Source organism: Pieris brassicae, chromosome 4, assembly GCF_905147105.1.
Source record: "Pieris brassicae chromosome 4, ilPieBrab1.1, whole genome shotgun sequence".
NCBI lineage: Eukaryota > Metazoa > Arthropoda > Insecta > Lepidoptera > Pieridae > Pieris > Pieris brassicae.
This window is the reverse complement of record NC_059668.1, coordinates 12,711,348-12,727,683: the sequence shown is the minus strand read 5'-3', so window position 1 is coordinate 12,727,683 and position 16,336 is coordinate 12,711,348. Positions and strand designations below refer to the sequence as shown.

General features: G+C 35.2%; 1 protein-coding gene across 6 annotated transcripts in view; it reads right to left on the bottom strand.

Moving 5' to 3' along the window:
- LOC123709073 (nesprin-1) overlaps positions 1-16,336 on the bottom strand; it is a 137,996-nt gene that overhangs the window by 55,023 nt on the left and 66,637 nt on the right. For 5 of the 6 annotated variants that reach the window (XM_045660175.1, XM_045660172.1, XM_045660174.1 and 2 more), the window contains 12 exons: positions 11,775-15,502; positions 11,412-11,589; positions 10,768-10,953; positions 10,048-10,395; positions 9,646-9,906; positions 9,078-9,548; positions 7,629-8,927; positions 7,247-7,420; positions 6,318-6,416; positions 5,971-6,208; positions 5,548-5,882; positions 3,012-5,462 (listed from right to left, as the gene is read on the bottom strand). In XM_045660175.1, coding sequence (XP_045516131.1) covers positions 3,012-5,462; positions 5,548-5,882; positions 5,971-6,208; positions 6,318-6,416; positions 7,247-7,420; positions 7,629-8,927; positions 9,078-9,548; positions 9,646-9,906; positions 10,048-10,395; positions 10,768-10,953; positions 11,412-11,589; positions 11,775-15,502 — 9,768 coding nt within the window. The remainder of the gene's footprint in view (positions 1-3,011; positions 5,463-5,547; positions 5,883-5,970; positions 6,209-6,317; positions 6,417-7,246; positions 7,421-7,628; positions 8,928-9,077; positions 9,549-9,645; positions 9,907-10,047; positions 10,396-10,767; positions 10,954-11,411; positions 11,590-11,774; positions 15,503-16,336) is intronic. The other variant, XM_045660176.1, reaches the window with a different exon arrangement.

Sequence of the window (16,336 nt, the reverse complement as noted above, 5' to 3'; positions counted from 1 at the left end):
TTAATGTCCCAATAGTTCATTCTTCACGAGCCTCTGAGCAGGACCGAGTCAACCGTGACGAACATTGAGAAAAACAAATTTCCTTTTAAAACTTAGAACCCTTATAAAAAACTAAGTCTGACTAATTGCACCGTTTCAACTAAAGTAGGCACTCATCTGTCACCTTTGATTACGCCATAAACACAATTCGACAGAGAGAGACGAACAAACTTTTAATTTCGACTCATTTGTTTTATATATTTTTATAAGATCAGTTTAGATGCAGATTAAATCCAAATTAACTAAACACCAATAAATATGAATTTTATATAAGTGATTTCTTTACGCAGTCGTGGGTTTAATTAAATAGCAATATATACGTATATATATATATATATATATATATATATATATAAAAACGTTGCACCTCGCCTTAAGAGCGTCCAAGGGTCGTGATGTGAATTCAATATAATTCAGACTGGCCTTTTGATAATTGTATTACTGACCGGTGTCTGGACAAGATTCTGGACGATTTTAACAAGGTTGAATGACAATTGAAACGCGTTATGAAACATGAGTTTATTAAACTTAGTACGTTAAATTAATTCTATGTTATTAATGAATTAGGAAGTTAAGAGACCTAGATAATCTAAATACATATGTTGAGTGAAGCGCACTTAAAGCGAAGTTAAATTTGTAGTTGAAAAAAGCAGTGACCCAGTGAGGCACTAGTCACTGCATTTAATACTAGTGCGTATAGTGAAGGAAAACATCATGCGGAAACCGGCATGCCTCCAAAAGTTGCCGACGTGACGGCTGATATAGGTGATCTTACCAGACAAAATTATCACGAAACAAATACATCTCCGGATCTGAAAACCTGTAGCGTCACTGGTATTTTTATGGTTTAATAAATGGTAGATTCAACCTTTTTAACTGACTTAAAATAACTATACCGGTTATACATTCTACGTGTTCTTTGTTTTCAAATAAATTTAAAGTAAAGTTATCGAGCTACATGGTGACGCTTTTAAAACCTATTATCCAAAGACCGTAATCATTGAAAATTTAAATGTACTTTGTTAAAAGTTTGACTCTTAGCAATTGGTTCTGTTCTACAGTATTAGTAGATTCTAAATAAAAACGGATAGTTCAAGTAACATATAAACCCGAAAATCTGTTTAAACGGTCTTATACATAAAATAAAAATAATGACTTATCAATAAATATAAGATTTAAACTTTAACTTATTAATAAATATAAAATTTAAAATAAGTCTTTGTAACCCCTATTACGAAACAGCTTGGTCCTTAGACCTATCAAATAGTTTCAGTTACTTTAGTTAGGGTTGCCTGGAAGAAATCGCTTGTTAGCGATAAGGCCGCCTGTCGCCTAATAACTTATGTAACCTACTTACTTTTTGTTTATATAATTATGTATATTATGGTTACAAAGTATAAATAAATAAAATACTTTATAACTAAAGCAATGAAACAGTTCCACATTCGGCAGGAATAGTAATTTTAGAAACTAAATAAATGGGAAATGGGTGGCCGCCGGTAATGCATAAAGTTGAACCATAAACGGTAAGTGCATTCAACTCAGAATACCGTTTGCGTAGCGAAATCTGTATTTGAATTTCTTCAGTAATAAAGTATATATTTAGATAATGAAATATTTCTTATTGTTGTTAAAAATTCCTTATTTTATTAAAAATATTGTGGACTGCATGAATCATCATAAAGAGGTAATATTCATTTGTAAATGTAAATAAATGAACTCAAACACTGAATTACATCATTGGAATGCTACATGCCTGAAGGATTTACTTCAGAAATTTTATACAGGCCAGATCTGATATAATATAGAATATATATTTTTTTCCCTGACATCAAATTTTAATGACACAAATGCTTAACCTTGGCAAGCAAAGGTATTCCTACTTTTAATAATTTCGGAGATAGTGCTCGGTTATCTTATTCCATTAGCGCAAAATAAATATAGTAAAATGCACACGCCGTTGCTACCAATTAAGTAAATACATTATTTATTTAACGTAAGTGTTGACGCGACATTTTGCATGCGAAGGAACATGAACAATTCAATCATTAGTCCTTATATCCTTATGTATGTAAACGTGATAATCACGAAAACTACAACCGAATTTGTACCATTAAATAGTGTGATTTCATTATGGATATATTTTCATTATGTGGATGAACTAAATTATTGTTTAAGAGGTAATAATAAATCTACACAGAATACAAGTCGCGGATGGCAGCGATGGTTTAGTACAACCATTTGTTTAAATCGTTTAACTATGACAAACAGTAATAAATTAAACCTTTTTACTGCGAATCGCGATTATGTTAAGTGACGTAATTCTAATTTGCATATTCTTGATATGTTATTATAGGCTCCTATAATGTCGAAGCGTCATGAGCGATCGATCAATTTCAATACGGTGTAATATAAATAATTCAATAGCATACGAATAACTACATAATTGCACAGTAACGAGTTTTATCGGTCAGAAATAAATCAAATTTTTCTTCTACTTATAGTGCCATCTCCTTGCGAAGGTTGGCAATCATCATGGCTATTTTAATTTTGTTTGCCGCGCTTCTTAACAATGACTTGGTGCTTTGGCCAAACGATTGTCTAAGGTTTTTTAACTAAGACGTGCGTCTGCGGCCAGGTGTCCTTCTACCTGACACTTTACCTTGTATGATTAGTTGAAGAAGGTCGTATTTTTTGGTATTACGTAAAACGTGTCCAAAATACATTTAATTAAATTTTTATAAAGACTGGTCGAATACGCTGTTTCACGGATCAAAGTGTTAAGACAATTATTAGATATATATTAAAATTTCAACGCAAATGCAAGTTTTACAAGTACCAACATCGCGGCAATAAATATCGTTATTATGGCAACATTTCAGGAGTTTCATCATAATATCAAAGTATTATCATATAATTTTTGCTTAATATTAAGTGACTATATACAGTCTAATTAAATGCATATGACTTACCTCTAAGTCAGACTTGGCGTGGTTCAGCTTCTCGAGGTGCAGGCGCAACGCGTCCACACTAGTCACATATTCATCAGGAATCTCATTCTTATCCAGAATTGCCCTAATCTTCTCTACGAGCTGGCAGAAGTCCTTCCATATCTCCAAGTCTTGCTCCAATTGAGCTTGACGTGACTTCGCCGAATTCAAGGTATTCTTTAGAAGCTGTGTATTCTTCTGGTGTTCTTTCGATAGCTCTTCCTGTTCAGACGGTGTTAGAGAAGACCATATTTTGTCTACTATGTCCTGCATTCGTTTGCCAACCAAGTCCTTCATTTCTGGCTCCGATGTATTGAAGAAGGACTTGTGCTCTTCTAAATCAGCTTCGATGTTCTCAAAGTCAGTCCCATTTTTACCCATCCCGAGACGGATATTCGCTTCATTTACCCAAATGTTCAATTTCTCGACCATTTGTATGTATTGCTGTCTGTATTTCTTGTTGTCTTGAAGATGCTTTTCACGGTTCGCCAATTCGGAAGGAAGAGACGCTTTCAATGAGTTGACATCAGATACCATTTCCAGTAGGCTTCCGGGTACACCGTCGTCATTTTTGATAGCATCTGTGATGTTTGTAGATTTATCTAAATAAGATTGCACGATCTTCGCCAAGGCAGCGTGTTCGATCAGTTTCTTGTCGACACTGGCCACGTCTCTATTTAGTAGTGGTCTTGAAAGAACGACTGCTTCATTGTCGTGTAGCCATTGTAATATTTCTGAGAGGTCTGCCGCAAGTTTTTTGTGTTCTGCCGCAGCTCTTTCGTGTTCTTGCCTCTTAGATTCAACTGTGCGTCTCAATGTCAACAACTGTTGCTTCAGGGATTGCAATAATTCAGTTATATTGTTTCTATCGATTACAGTGCCTTCAGCGGCGATTTGTTGACCTTTATCAGTTGCAGTCGCTAACAATGCCTCACAGCCTTGGATTTTAAGAATGATATCGTCATATCGTTTAATCTTGTCTTCTAGAGAGTCATTTGATCTTTCTATATCGGATGTCAATTCCGTGTATTTAGTAATAAATTCTTCAATTTCCTTCACAAGTGCAAAGAACTGCTCACGCAATAATAACAGTTGTTTGAGTTTCGATATTTGGTCTTCAATTGTACTCATCAAATCATCTTGTTTAGTAAGGATGTCCTGTAAATCATGCAAATTTCCTCCTTGTAACTCATTTAGCATAGCTTTGTTTGTCTTTAAGTCGTCTAGAATAGTTTCATATGCTTGAATGATTGGTTGAACATCTTCCACTTTACTTCCTATTGGTTTGTTCAACACTTTTAGTTTGTTTTGAATCTCGTTAAGGAATTCAAGGGCTGCTGCAATCTTAGCAGCAGCGTCCTTATATTCCTTGATGTGTTTTAATAGAATGTTCTTTTTGTCATGAATAATAGCATTAATTCTAGCAAATCTATCAGAGAGGATGTTCACTTGTTCTTTAAGTTGTAGCTTATTGGAGTCAGATAAAGAATCCATAATATCTTTGGATTTATTTTTTATCTTATTGATATTCTTTTCAACGTCGTCAGCTTCTTTACTAAGTTTTTCAAACTTAACTAATTGCTCCTCTAGTATTTGAAGGCTTGTAGTTCTCAGTTCCGGTGTAGCCGCAACTTCAGCTTCATTCAACCAGCTTTGAATCTTCGCAACGTCAGCCTCAAATTCATTTCTATTTTGCAATAATTTATTTAAAGCTGCGAGCTTCTCATCTATGTCCACCTTGGCGGTTGTGTACATTTTGTTAAGATCTTCTAACATCGCTTGAAGTTTAGCTCTGCTTTCATTCGAGCAGTCTTTAGATACGGCGTTGCCTTGTCGGATAACTTCACTTAAAGTATCATTTTGGAAATCAGCCAGCTCCGTTTGGTGCTTCTTGTGAGTTGTTACTTCTTTTACAATTTTAGCAGCTTCTAAAGGAATGGAGCCGCCTAGTTTCTTAACTTCAGCTAGCTTCGTTTTGAGCCAATTCTTTGCTTTCTCCAAATCATTCTCTAACTTTTTCCTGATTTCATTACACCCACCCAGTCGTTCTATTTCTTGTTTAATCAAAGATGCTAGCTGCTTTTGTTTAGAAGCTAATTCAGCGAGTTCCGATTCTAACTGCATTTGCTCTGACGGTTCTAATTCAGATTGAATATTGCTGACCTTTTTCTCAAGAGAGTCTATGGCTGTCTTCTTACTGTCTGCCTCTTTAAGAAGACTAGCCATTTTTTTCTGACGTTCCTTTACAGCCTTACTTTCAAAGCCCAGCGGTTCAGGATGCTGTACAGTATCAATAGCTTTTTGAAGCCATTCATTTTGTGCAGCAACTTCACTCTTAGTACTATCTATAGCTTTGTAAGTTATCTCGAGCATTTGTAATTTACGTTGAATACGTTTACCAATGTCGTTGTATCTTCTTTCGACAGATTTCATCTAAAACGAAATTTAAAAATATGAAAATGCTGTTTGGAAGGAAAGGATACATAAATATTTGTGATCTCAGAAATGTTTACATTACCTGTTCTTCTACTTGTTGAGATTCCAAATTACTAACAATGTTAATAACTTGGGTTCCTATTGTCTTTATGTTCTCTACTTTCTCTTTGCCATCCTGATCGAACTGTGATGAAAGTTCTTTTAAAGCATTGAGTTTTTGTGGGCACGGCAAACCTGAGCCCTTATCGGCCAAGCACATTTTCTTGAGTACAGCGTCAAACCAATCGTGGATCTCCTGACATTTGTGACGGAAGTCATCAATAACGGCTTGGTTGTTCTTTTCCCTTTCAATAGATCTCAAAATTGTCTGTTCCAATTCACCTAACTCTTCTTCTAAATTGATTTCATCTTCAAGGCCTAAAATAATAAAAATAATATTTAAAATATGATTCTCAAGTCCTTCAAATTATATTTTGTAAATCCTAAATTATATTTTTTAACATACCTTCAGTTTGAATTTCAGTTAGTAATCGATTCCTCTTCTCGATCAATGATGCAAGAGCATCATTCATCGCAGCCATGTCTTGTTTAGCTGCTTCAGGGCGGAGTTTTGATGGATTTGAGAGCCAATCGTTGGCTAAAGCTTTGTGAACATTTATCCAATCTTGAATCTCAAGAACTTGTTTCATCGCCTCTTCCATTTCTTGAACCGCATCTCGGAGAGTTTCTAGATGACTTTGTACCTATATTTGAAAATTAAGTAAATTTCGATACTTAAACGAAGTTATATGTGCTTGTGCAAAAAAATATTTACAATCTGAAATTACACATTGCGATCAAACAGAACCTTACCCTATTCTCTAACGTGTCCAATTTCTCGTTGAACTCGGGTGCTTCGACATTCTTTAGTAAAGCATCGACGCGGGCGCTGCCCACTTCACTTACATGTTTCTAAAGACAAACCATGCGTCACAACAAACAGTGCCGGTTAGTAAGTACAAAGTCTTTAGGCCATTTAAAATTGATAATAACGTGATTATTCACAAATGAATATACAATATCAATTTTTCAATGATACTAAGTACCTTGTAGTGCACGAGTGGTTTACATTACGATTGTGCTAGTGTATTGTTAATTTTGGGTTAATTCAAATCTGTTAAACAATATAAGAGCGAACATTTTATCAGTTGGTAAAAAACACCATTAATAACTTGACTACTTATAAACCTATATTTAATTTTGATAATATGCCCGCTATACCAGGTGCAAAAAATACATAGCCAACGAAAGCCTTTGCTTCATCCTAACTACATTTATCTAACTACCAAATTAGTTTACTAGTAACTATGTACAATTTCCTTACTATTAGTCGTTGGTTCTATTCTTTTTCGGACCTGGCAATCTTATAAATTTGTTTAAAATAATGTAAAAATGTAGTTTTTAATATAATTCTACCTGATATATCATTTATATTATTTCGTATGTAACTGAAATTACGTTTTATGAACAAAATAGTTAAAGAGAAAATCATCTATAAAAACATTCCATCAGTAGTGATTTACGTCAAAATCCAAGCACATCAAACGATAGTGAACGGATTGAGCATAGACAATCTCCTCTACATAAAGGAGTAATGTCAGGAAACATGTGTGTATTTATCTATGTTTGTAAATTATTTAAATATACATTAAAAAAGAGAATGGGAACGCTCAATCTATCTCTATGGATCAAGGCAAAGATAACAGATCTGCAGCTAGGACATTTGCAGTTCCTCGCATTACCTGGTCAATGAGGTCTTCCAGTCGGGCTCTGACGTGTAACTCTCGCGGGGGGATTGGCAGTGGGGCACTGTCAGCCGGAGAGGATGGACGTGAAACCGATGCTGCCGCAGCTGAGCAAGCCGCCACTGCTGCTGATAAACGGCTTTTTTCCGTTTGGAGACGGTTATGAAGTCCCTGGACATGATTATAATTTTACTATCAAATTTAATGTTGAGGTAGACATTTTTCAAAATAGGTAAAAAACATTGAAAAAGCATCATATTATATTTTTGGCCTCTTGATCAAGCACATAGCAAGTGTTTATTGACATTTTAAAAAATTGCTTAAAACTAATGTAGCATGGATCTAAGACATTTTAAATAGTTTTCTGCAAGTCACTTACCCTGGCTTTTTCAAGCAAATCTCGGCCGTGAGCTAATCCATCCACTGGCACATCTAACTCCGTGATGGCAGGTTCACATTCGTCCAAATTGTTCAAAATGCTTTCTAGTGTATCTTCGTACTCCTTAAATTTAGCCAATCCCTCTCTCAGACGTCTTTCGATCTGAAGAGCAGTGGCCAATAAGCTCTTATGACTGTCGTTTACGTTCTTCAACTGTTTTCCAACAGTGTCTCTGATGGATGGTGCTGTCGCTTCATATCTCTCAATTTGATCACGACCCAGAGCTTCCAAATCATCCAAAGTGGATTGATACTTCTGGATGTCGTCAAGCAGCACCGCATGTTGAGCTAATTGTTCTTCAGTCTGTTCCCTGTTCGATATGTAAAGAGAATTGTGTGCCATCAATTGGAAAGATATTTGCAGTAACCACTTTTCTGTGTCTTGTAAGGATTGGTGATAATGGTTGTAGTCTTTGATTTCAGATTCTAGTTCCGTTTTCTTTGCAGCGCATTTCTCTCTTAGAGCAGCGCATTTCTTTTCTATTTCCACCAACGCCTCTTTCACAGCCGGCTTTCTGGCCCAACTGCTCAATTCATTAGCCTCACATTTAATACGTTGCAATTCAGGCGTTTTGTTGTCAATTTCATCTTCAATATGTTTGTATTTCTCGAGAAGTGTCTTCATTTCACCCAATTCTCCACCTGTCGGGGGAACTTTGTCTAAGTTCTGTTCTGTATCCTTAATCCATTGGTTTATTTTTTTTTTCGATTCTTCAAACTCCTCCCATTTGCCAATGGCTGCTTTAAGTTGGGCTGTTATAGAATTCAAATCTATCTTAAGTTGATCCCAGCTTTCTTGTAGAACTTTGACGTCATTTCTGAGTGCGTCCTGTTCTTCGGGTGGAGTGTTATTTAGTGCTTTCTTAAAGGCTTCCTGTAAAACAACTAATAAGTGATGCCCCTCGGTCATTCTATTGCTGACAAGTTTTATAGTCTCCAGTTTGTCTTTAGTAGTGTCAATATCTCCTACTCCGATTGAATCGTGCACAGTGCCGTGGGCTGTCTCCAACCATTGTTGCAAATCTTCTTTAGCCTTGATAAACTCTGTGTGGTCTGACAGATTTTTTTCTCCATTGGAAACTAAGCTTTGTATTTTCGTTAAGAGAGAGGTGTATTCAGTTTGTAAATTAACCGTTTTATCACGTACCCACGCGCATGCACTAAGTTCCATCAGATTTTCACATCTATCATTAAGTTCTTCTAACACATGTTTGTTTGCTAATGCTTGAGCTAACAAATCCTGTTGAATACAAAGACAGTGTTAATAATTTTTATATATAAAATATGTATTATATAATATTATACAGAGAACAATTAGACGTTATTCGTACAATGCTACTATTGTTACATTAAAATGGAACTGACAGTAGCTAGAACAAAATATACTTACGCGACATTTTTCCAGATACTCTGGAGTGATTTTGTCAACTTTTTGTACAGCATTTAATTTTGAATCAAACTCTTTGACCCACTTCGTCATCTTCTCAGATGTTTCCATGAAGTCGGACCACGTAGACAGGCATTTTTCTAGAAGTTTCTTTGTATCTCTACAAATTTGTTGTAAGTTTTCCCATTCAATTTTTAGTTGCTTAATATCTTGGTTAATGTTATCTTTGCCTTCATTTCCAGTAGTTTCAAGAACAGCTTCGCTCAGAGTCACCGCTTTGTCCAGTAAGGCTTTGCCCTTAGGCAAAGAACCAATTATTTTATTCACGTTCTTCTGTTTTTTCTGTACTTCTGCTTTTTCACCGTGAGAATCGGCAGACTGTTGGATCTCGATTTTGCAGTTTCGAATCCAGTCATAGAAGTTATCATAAGATTCTTTATATTGAATGTGTGAATTGACGTAGTCTTCAAGTTTCTAAAAAGAAGAAATGAAAATATAATGTTACGAAAATAAATAATTACTATGAGATTTTCTTGAAATTAAAATATTGGTTTCGCCAAAGGTCACTTACAGCAATCATGTCGTCAACAGTTTTCTTTATATCGTCATATCTTTGAAGAGTGTCCTCAAAATCTTTTGTCTTTAACGAGGCATCTTCTTGTAATTTTTCGTTCAATTTATTGACCAGATCTTTGTGAGAATAAATGTCCCTGCTAAATGTCTTGAATTTCTCTAGTTTAGCTTTTTTCTCGGAGAGATCGTTAAGTAGAGAATCATCTGATTGGATTTTCTGATCAATATCATCCAACCATTCAACTAGAACTTTGTGTACCTAGAATATGAAAAAGTTTATAATACCAGCATTGTAAAGAGTTAATACTCGTATTTATACCCACAACATTAAAAGATGTTACAGGAAAACATAACTATTTTGAATTTGAAATGGTTTGAATTTTTTTACACAGTCACTCACCTTGGTAATATCATCGAATTGAGAAGCTCTGTTTGTTAGCTTATTACGAACATCTTGCAAGTCCGCAATTAGTTTATCAAACTCCTGTTTCAAATTGTCTGTATCTTCTTGTATTTTAGCTGCGCCCGTTTGTTCGGTGTTCATTATTACTTTTTCCTTAAGTTCTAGTAAATATCTTAGTTTATTTTGTCCTTGTTCTAGGGATTGGCGTAATAGTTTTACGGTGTTAAGTTTGTGGTTAACTTCTTGAAGGGTGTTGGGAATTTCGGCGCATTGGTTTAGTTTTTCTCGAGTTCTGTCGAGCCAGTCTTGGCATTCTCCGTAGAGAGCGTTGTGTTGTTGGTGTTCCTGTTAAAAATAAGCTGTCAACTATGCTTCATTGAACCTAACAAATTCGTATTCTTGGCTATACAATGGAATAAAAATTACATACATATTTGGCTATTTACATCCAGCATGCAAAAACAGAATTAAACATAAATAAAATTAAATGCACAAAAACAAAAAGAATACGTAATCGATTAATTTAATATTATATGACCCCACCCAAACAGTTTGATCAGTTTATAGAGTATGTTTATGAATAGAACCTTATATTATCTATTCTTTCAATATTGGATTTAAAATGAATAAATATAGGGTATATAATAAAAAGCCTCCATAACAAGGTAAGAAATTAAAAAATAACCATTATAAACAGATATAACTGTATATTTTTACCTGGTAGTGAAGTTCCAATCGCTTCATGACTTCTTTGGCTAAAGATAGTATCGCGTTATACTTCGTAGTTAGCTGAGTGATGCCATTTGATATTCTCGTATCTGCGCAGGTTTCCAACAAGGTCTGCGCTCGCATGTTAAGCTTATCCAACTCGGCTTGCCAGTCGAATAAAGTTTGTAAATGACCCTATAAATACACGTTTTCTCAATGTAAATGAATAAAACAATCTACAAATGTTTATATTTTGCAAAGCAGAGAATTCGAGAAATCCAGATTATGGGTTAAATTAATACTCATCTATACTAATATTATAAAGAGGAAACTATTGACTATATAACAAAAACATGTTGTCCCTATCCTATCAATATCTTCAAAGATAAAAATGTTTTACCAATGGCCATTGACATATCCCGAGTCGGAACTTTAGAACATCAAATTATATTGAGAGTGAAACCGCGGGGCATTGCTAGTAATTTATAATTTGACTGATTATAGCTTAATGATAGATCTTAGTTAAGTTGTTCATTGCAAATATACAGATTAAATAAAGACAATTACTAATTCGAAACAATACAATACGTAAAGTAGGCTTAGGTAAAAATACATATTTTTTTCTTTTCTTTTGATGAAATATTTCTACTTACTTGGAACTCCTCTAGAACGATTTTCTTTTGCTCGAGATTATTTTGAAGTTTATTAAATGATTGAACTAATTTTTCAGTCTTCGATAACCACTCCAGGGCTTCCTTATAATGCTCTTCATACTCCGTCCACTTAACTATACCACCTTCAATCAGGGCCTTGGTGCTGTTTAGCTGCTCGCTGCAATACAAAAAAATATATTTTAAAATAATAAATTTAATTTTGACTTATTTTGATTTTTATTTAGAAGAAAGTTTCACCTAAGCAGTTGATTTACTGCTTGATATAGAATCATTATGTGTTTTATAATATTACTCCAGATTTAAATATTTATAAAGACATCAAAAAAGACATCATTCACTTACACATATGTATCGAACTCTTCTTGCAATAAAGCCACTTCTTCTTCAATGTCTTCTCTGTCTTCTTCATCAGCGAGTCCACAGGATATCTCCCCTTGCTCTAAGGCTATTTGCAGTTTTGCTTGCCCTTCGGGTAATTCACTTTCCAATACCTTCAGTTGCGAAATCTTGCTGCTCAGAGACTCTTTATCTCCCGTCGCATCGGAGCACTTCCCTAATCTCTCTTTTGCAGCTCTTATCCACTGGACAAAATCTGTGCCGGAATCAATAAACGCTTGGTGTTGCTCTACAGTTTCTTTTTGCTTTTCATACAAATCCTTCGCCTGTTTCGATAATGTCTCGTATTTGCTGGTAATTTCAGATGCAGGAGCTTGTTGCATCAATTCTGATGCCTTAGATGTAACAGACTGAATCATGGGCTCAAATGAAACGATGTCTTGAACGATATTGTTTGTTTGACGAAGGGTAGCTTTTCTTTCGCCTAAGCTCAGGCCTGTCGTGAGACCGGCAAGGCGATCTTGTCCCTTTTTAGATTTAGCTACTTTCAGTTCGCAAACCTCTTGCAGTTTTGCCTCTCTATCGGATATCCATTGTTGTAGCTGTGAATAGCTTGAGCTGTAATCAGCCCACTGCAAAAGTGCGGTTTCGAGATGAACTTTGGCTGTAGTCATTTTCTTAACAAGACGGTCCCATTCATTTTGCAATTCTTTGATTTCTGTGTTAATTTTATCTTTTCCGTCTGACCTAGTATTTCTCAATACTTTTTCTCCGCTGTTTATGGTCGCGTGGACCAAGTTTTGACCTTCTTCGCGACGTTTGAGCAAGTCTTCGATTTGTTCTAAACGTTTTTGTAAGGCTTCCTTACTACTGTTGCTACCTGCCTCACTTCCAATGCGGGTGACTTCCCAGGCATCATCGATCCACTTTTTAGTCTTAGCATAATTATCATCGTAAGCTTGATGTTGTTCATAATTGTTTTCAACTTTCTTAAGGACATCATTACCCATGTTAAGCAATACTTGGTATCTGGAGTTTAAATGTCTAAGTTGATTATTGACATAAGTGTCTAAATGAGATGAAAGCAATCCAGCAGAAGAATCATTGAAGTTGTCAAAGTCTACTTTTCCTTTGCTTAGCTGATCAACAATCTCTTTCACTTCGTTAACTTGACCACCTTTTTCTTTGGCGGTTCCTAGCAGCGCCACTTTATGGTTTTTAATAAGAATTTCTTTTTGCTGTAACCAATCAGATAACCTTTCATACTCATCTTTGTAATCTCTCCATTGATTCACAATATCCTCAAGCTGATTCTTTTGTTGCTTAATTTCATTAAAGAGCTGATCAAAGCTTTCTTTTAAAGCTTTCATTTCGTTTTTAATAACCACCTGGCCCTCTGGAGATGTACTTGCAAGAAGAACTTCCCCAGTGTGTTGCAAATGTTCTAAAAGAAGCTCCCCCTGAGCTTGCTTATTAATGAGGGCATCAAGAGGCGCTACAGAATTCTCGATGGCTAATTTATCACTAAGTGGTTTGGATTTTAATGATGGAACTTTTTCTCTCGCCCTTCCGAGCCACTGAATAAGTTCATCGTGGGCTTCTTTATACAACCTGTGATCTTTGTACTGTTCCTCTCTATCGGCAAGTAATTTTTTCACTTTATCATAAAGGGAATCAAACTTATTTAAGGTTTCTTGAGCTTTAGAGGCAGCGTGATTTTGCTGACCACTAGCTAACATTTCGGATGCTTTGGCCTTGAGGCTATCTACCTCTAAGCGGTCACAACGAGCTTTTTCTTCAACTTCTTTTAGTTTTTCGAGCTGTGCCCTTTTATCTGTCATGGAACCTGCAAACGGCGTTAATTCTGAAAGGCTATTTTCTAACCAAGTGTTACTTTTTTCTAGAAGCTGTATTTGTTCGAGGAATCCAGCCCATTTTGTAACGGAGTCATCTAACATATTTTTGGTGTCAATCATGCGTGACAAAAGAGCCGACCATTGTTCCTGTAAAGCTACTAATGCATTATTGATAGAATCGTGACCGGTTGGTGCAGTATTAGCCAAAACATTTTGAGCTAATTCTACTAAAGATTGAACTTTTGTAAAACCCTCGTCTTTTGTCAGTAGTAAGTTTTGAATAAGTACCAACTTTGTTTCAAGATCGTCTTGGGAACATGAACTTAGATCGGAACAAAAATCTAGCTTATCTCTAAGTTCTTCAATCCATTGTGAACACTCAGTCACATTGCTTGCAAATTCTTGGTGTGTTTTTACATATTGTTGCCATCTGTTGGTTAAATCTTTTACTTTTTGGCATAACATTTGGTATTTAACAGTTAAGTCAGATATTTGAGAACCTCGAGGTCCTAACATTCCGGTATACAAATGTTGTGCTCTTTCTGTAATATTGTCAATTTCTAATTCTTTAGCGCGAACTTCGCCTTGCAACTCTTGGAACTTATTGTATTGCTCTTGTTTTTCTGGTAAAGTTGCCTTTAAGTCGACACCATGAATTTGATTGTCTGTGTTTCTTATCCAAGCTAAACATTGGTCTTTCATATTCTCATATTCATTCCATTGTTGAATCTTATTTTCTATTGATTCTATTGTTTTATTAATGAAGGACACCAATCCTTCCCATTCTTGGTGAGATGCATCAATTTGATTTCTAATGTTGGTTTGGCCACCGCTCATTGTTCCTGGTAATACTTTTTCGCCAATACTTCGTATTTTATCGATGCGATTTTTCTCTTCCGGTAAACTCAATTGCAACGACTTTAGCTTCTCGCAATTACTACTCAAAGCCACTCTTTCTAAGTTTACGTCTCCCCACAGCTGAGCAGTATTATGGGTAGCCTCAACCCATTCCTGCAAATCCATAACTGCTTTAGAGTATTGTTGGTGATTATTAACAATAGCTTCATACTGTTCTACAAATGATTTTGCTCTTTTAAGTATAGTTTCTTGTCTATACTTCAACTGATTTATGTTTTTCTTGATGTCTTCAGTCACGTCAGGTAGACTTTGAGCACGCATTTCGAGTTCGGCAATATCTTGTTGATGAGACAGAGCATCTTGTAAATATTCTCTGTAGACATTTAATTGGCTTCTTTTTTCATCTAAGGTTGCCTTAAGTTCTAGTTCTTTAGGTAAATTTTTCTCGGCAAGAACTAGCCAGTCTTGTACTGTCTTAAGATTATCTTCGAACGAAGACCATTTATTTAGCTCAGAATCCAGAGTACGTTCAGCCTTTGTAATATTCTCATACAGATTATCAACAGCATGTTGTACATCTTGAAGTTGTTGTTCAATTATCTCTTTTCCATCAGGTGAAGTAGAAGGATATAACTTCTCTCCCAGTTCAAAAGTATTGTTAACAAGAAGTGTAGCGTTTCGTCGTTGACTTAATAGATCGTTAAGGCTTTCTCGCTTAGCGGCTATTCCCTCAGGAGTATTGGACAAATTCTTCTGGCATTCATCAAACTTATGTTGAGCTGTTGTAATCCAATCAATACATTGTCTATTTTTATCTTGATACGCATTGTGGTCATTCACTGCTTGTTGACATTTTTTTACTAACTCTTTGGCCGTGGAATGCACAGATTGGAATCTAGATGTCATTTGCTGTAAATTCATAGTGATCCTAGTATCGTGACAATTTTCTATAAGGTCACTAAATTCGTCTGTTACTTTGTCAACATCATTTTCTGCCTTTTTCAAGTTAGCTGAAATAGCCTGAAATAATATTTCAATAAAATTTATAACAAACCGATTCACTGGAATATCAAGTAATTAGTATCATATCATAGACGACAACCAATTAGGTACTATTATTATTTGCGACCTACACCATTTTATTATCAACTCTGACTAAATAATACGATTAGTAACAATTACACCATTTTATACCTTTTCCGACGAAGAGATAGTATCACTATAATTAGTTTGCCCAAGACATACCACATATTTATAAAAATTAAATCATTCCATTTGAACTTTTTCAACAAACGCTGTCTCCTTTCATCACAATTTACCAAAAAGAGACGAATGAGCTCTTAAGTTAAAATCGTATTATTGGACTGATTTAGTTTTTATGAATAAAGGAAGTCAGACTAAAAGAGCGCTAAGTTAACATTGTATTATTTAAGTGATATTAGGGATCAATCTACGGAAAATTAGAATAATTAAGTTCTACTGTGTTTTGGTAATATTTTTTGTCTATTGTCCCTTACTTGTTCCAATGCTTCGCCCAAATTTATCACTCCATACAAATCAGACTCGTGATTATCAATCGTCCTACTCAAATCCTGTTTAAAACGTGCCAAATAAATAATACGTTTTTTTATAAGCAAGTACTTGTCTGAGAATAACACAGACTGACAAAATGTGGAATTTAATAATAAATGCCTTCATATTATCTTCTCACTCAACCAAATTTCAGGGCCAAAAAAGTATATAGTTAATATTAATATTTCTACATCTTTTTATCCTTGTCGAGATCACAATCATGACTAGGATGTGGCACACCATCTTTTTATAGATTTCTTCCTAGGTATGGGTAGGCTGGTA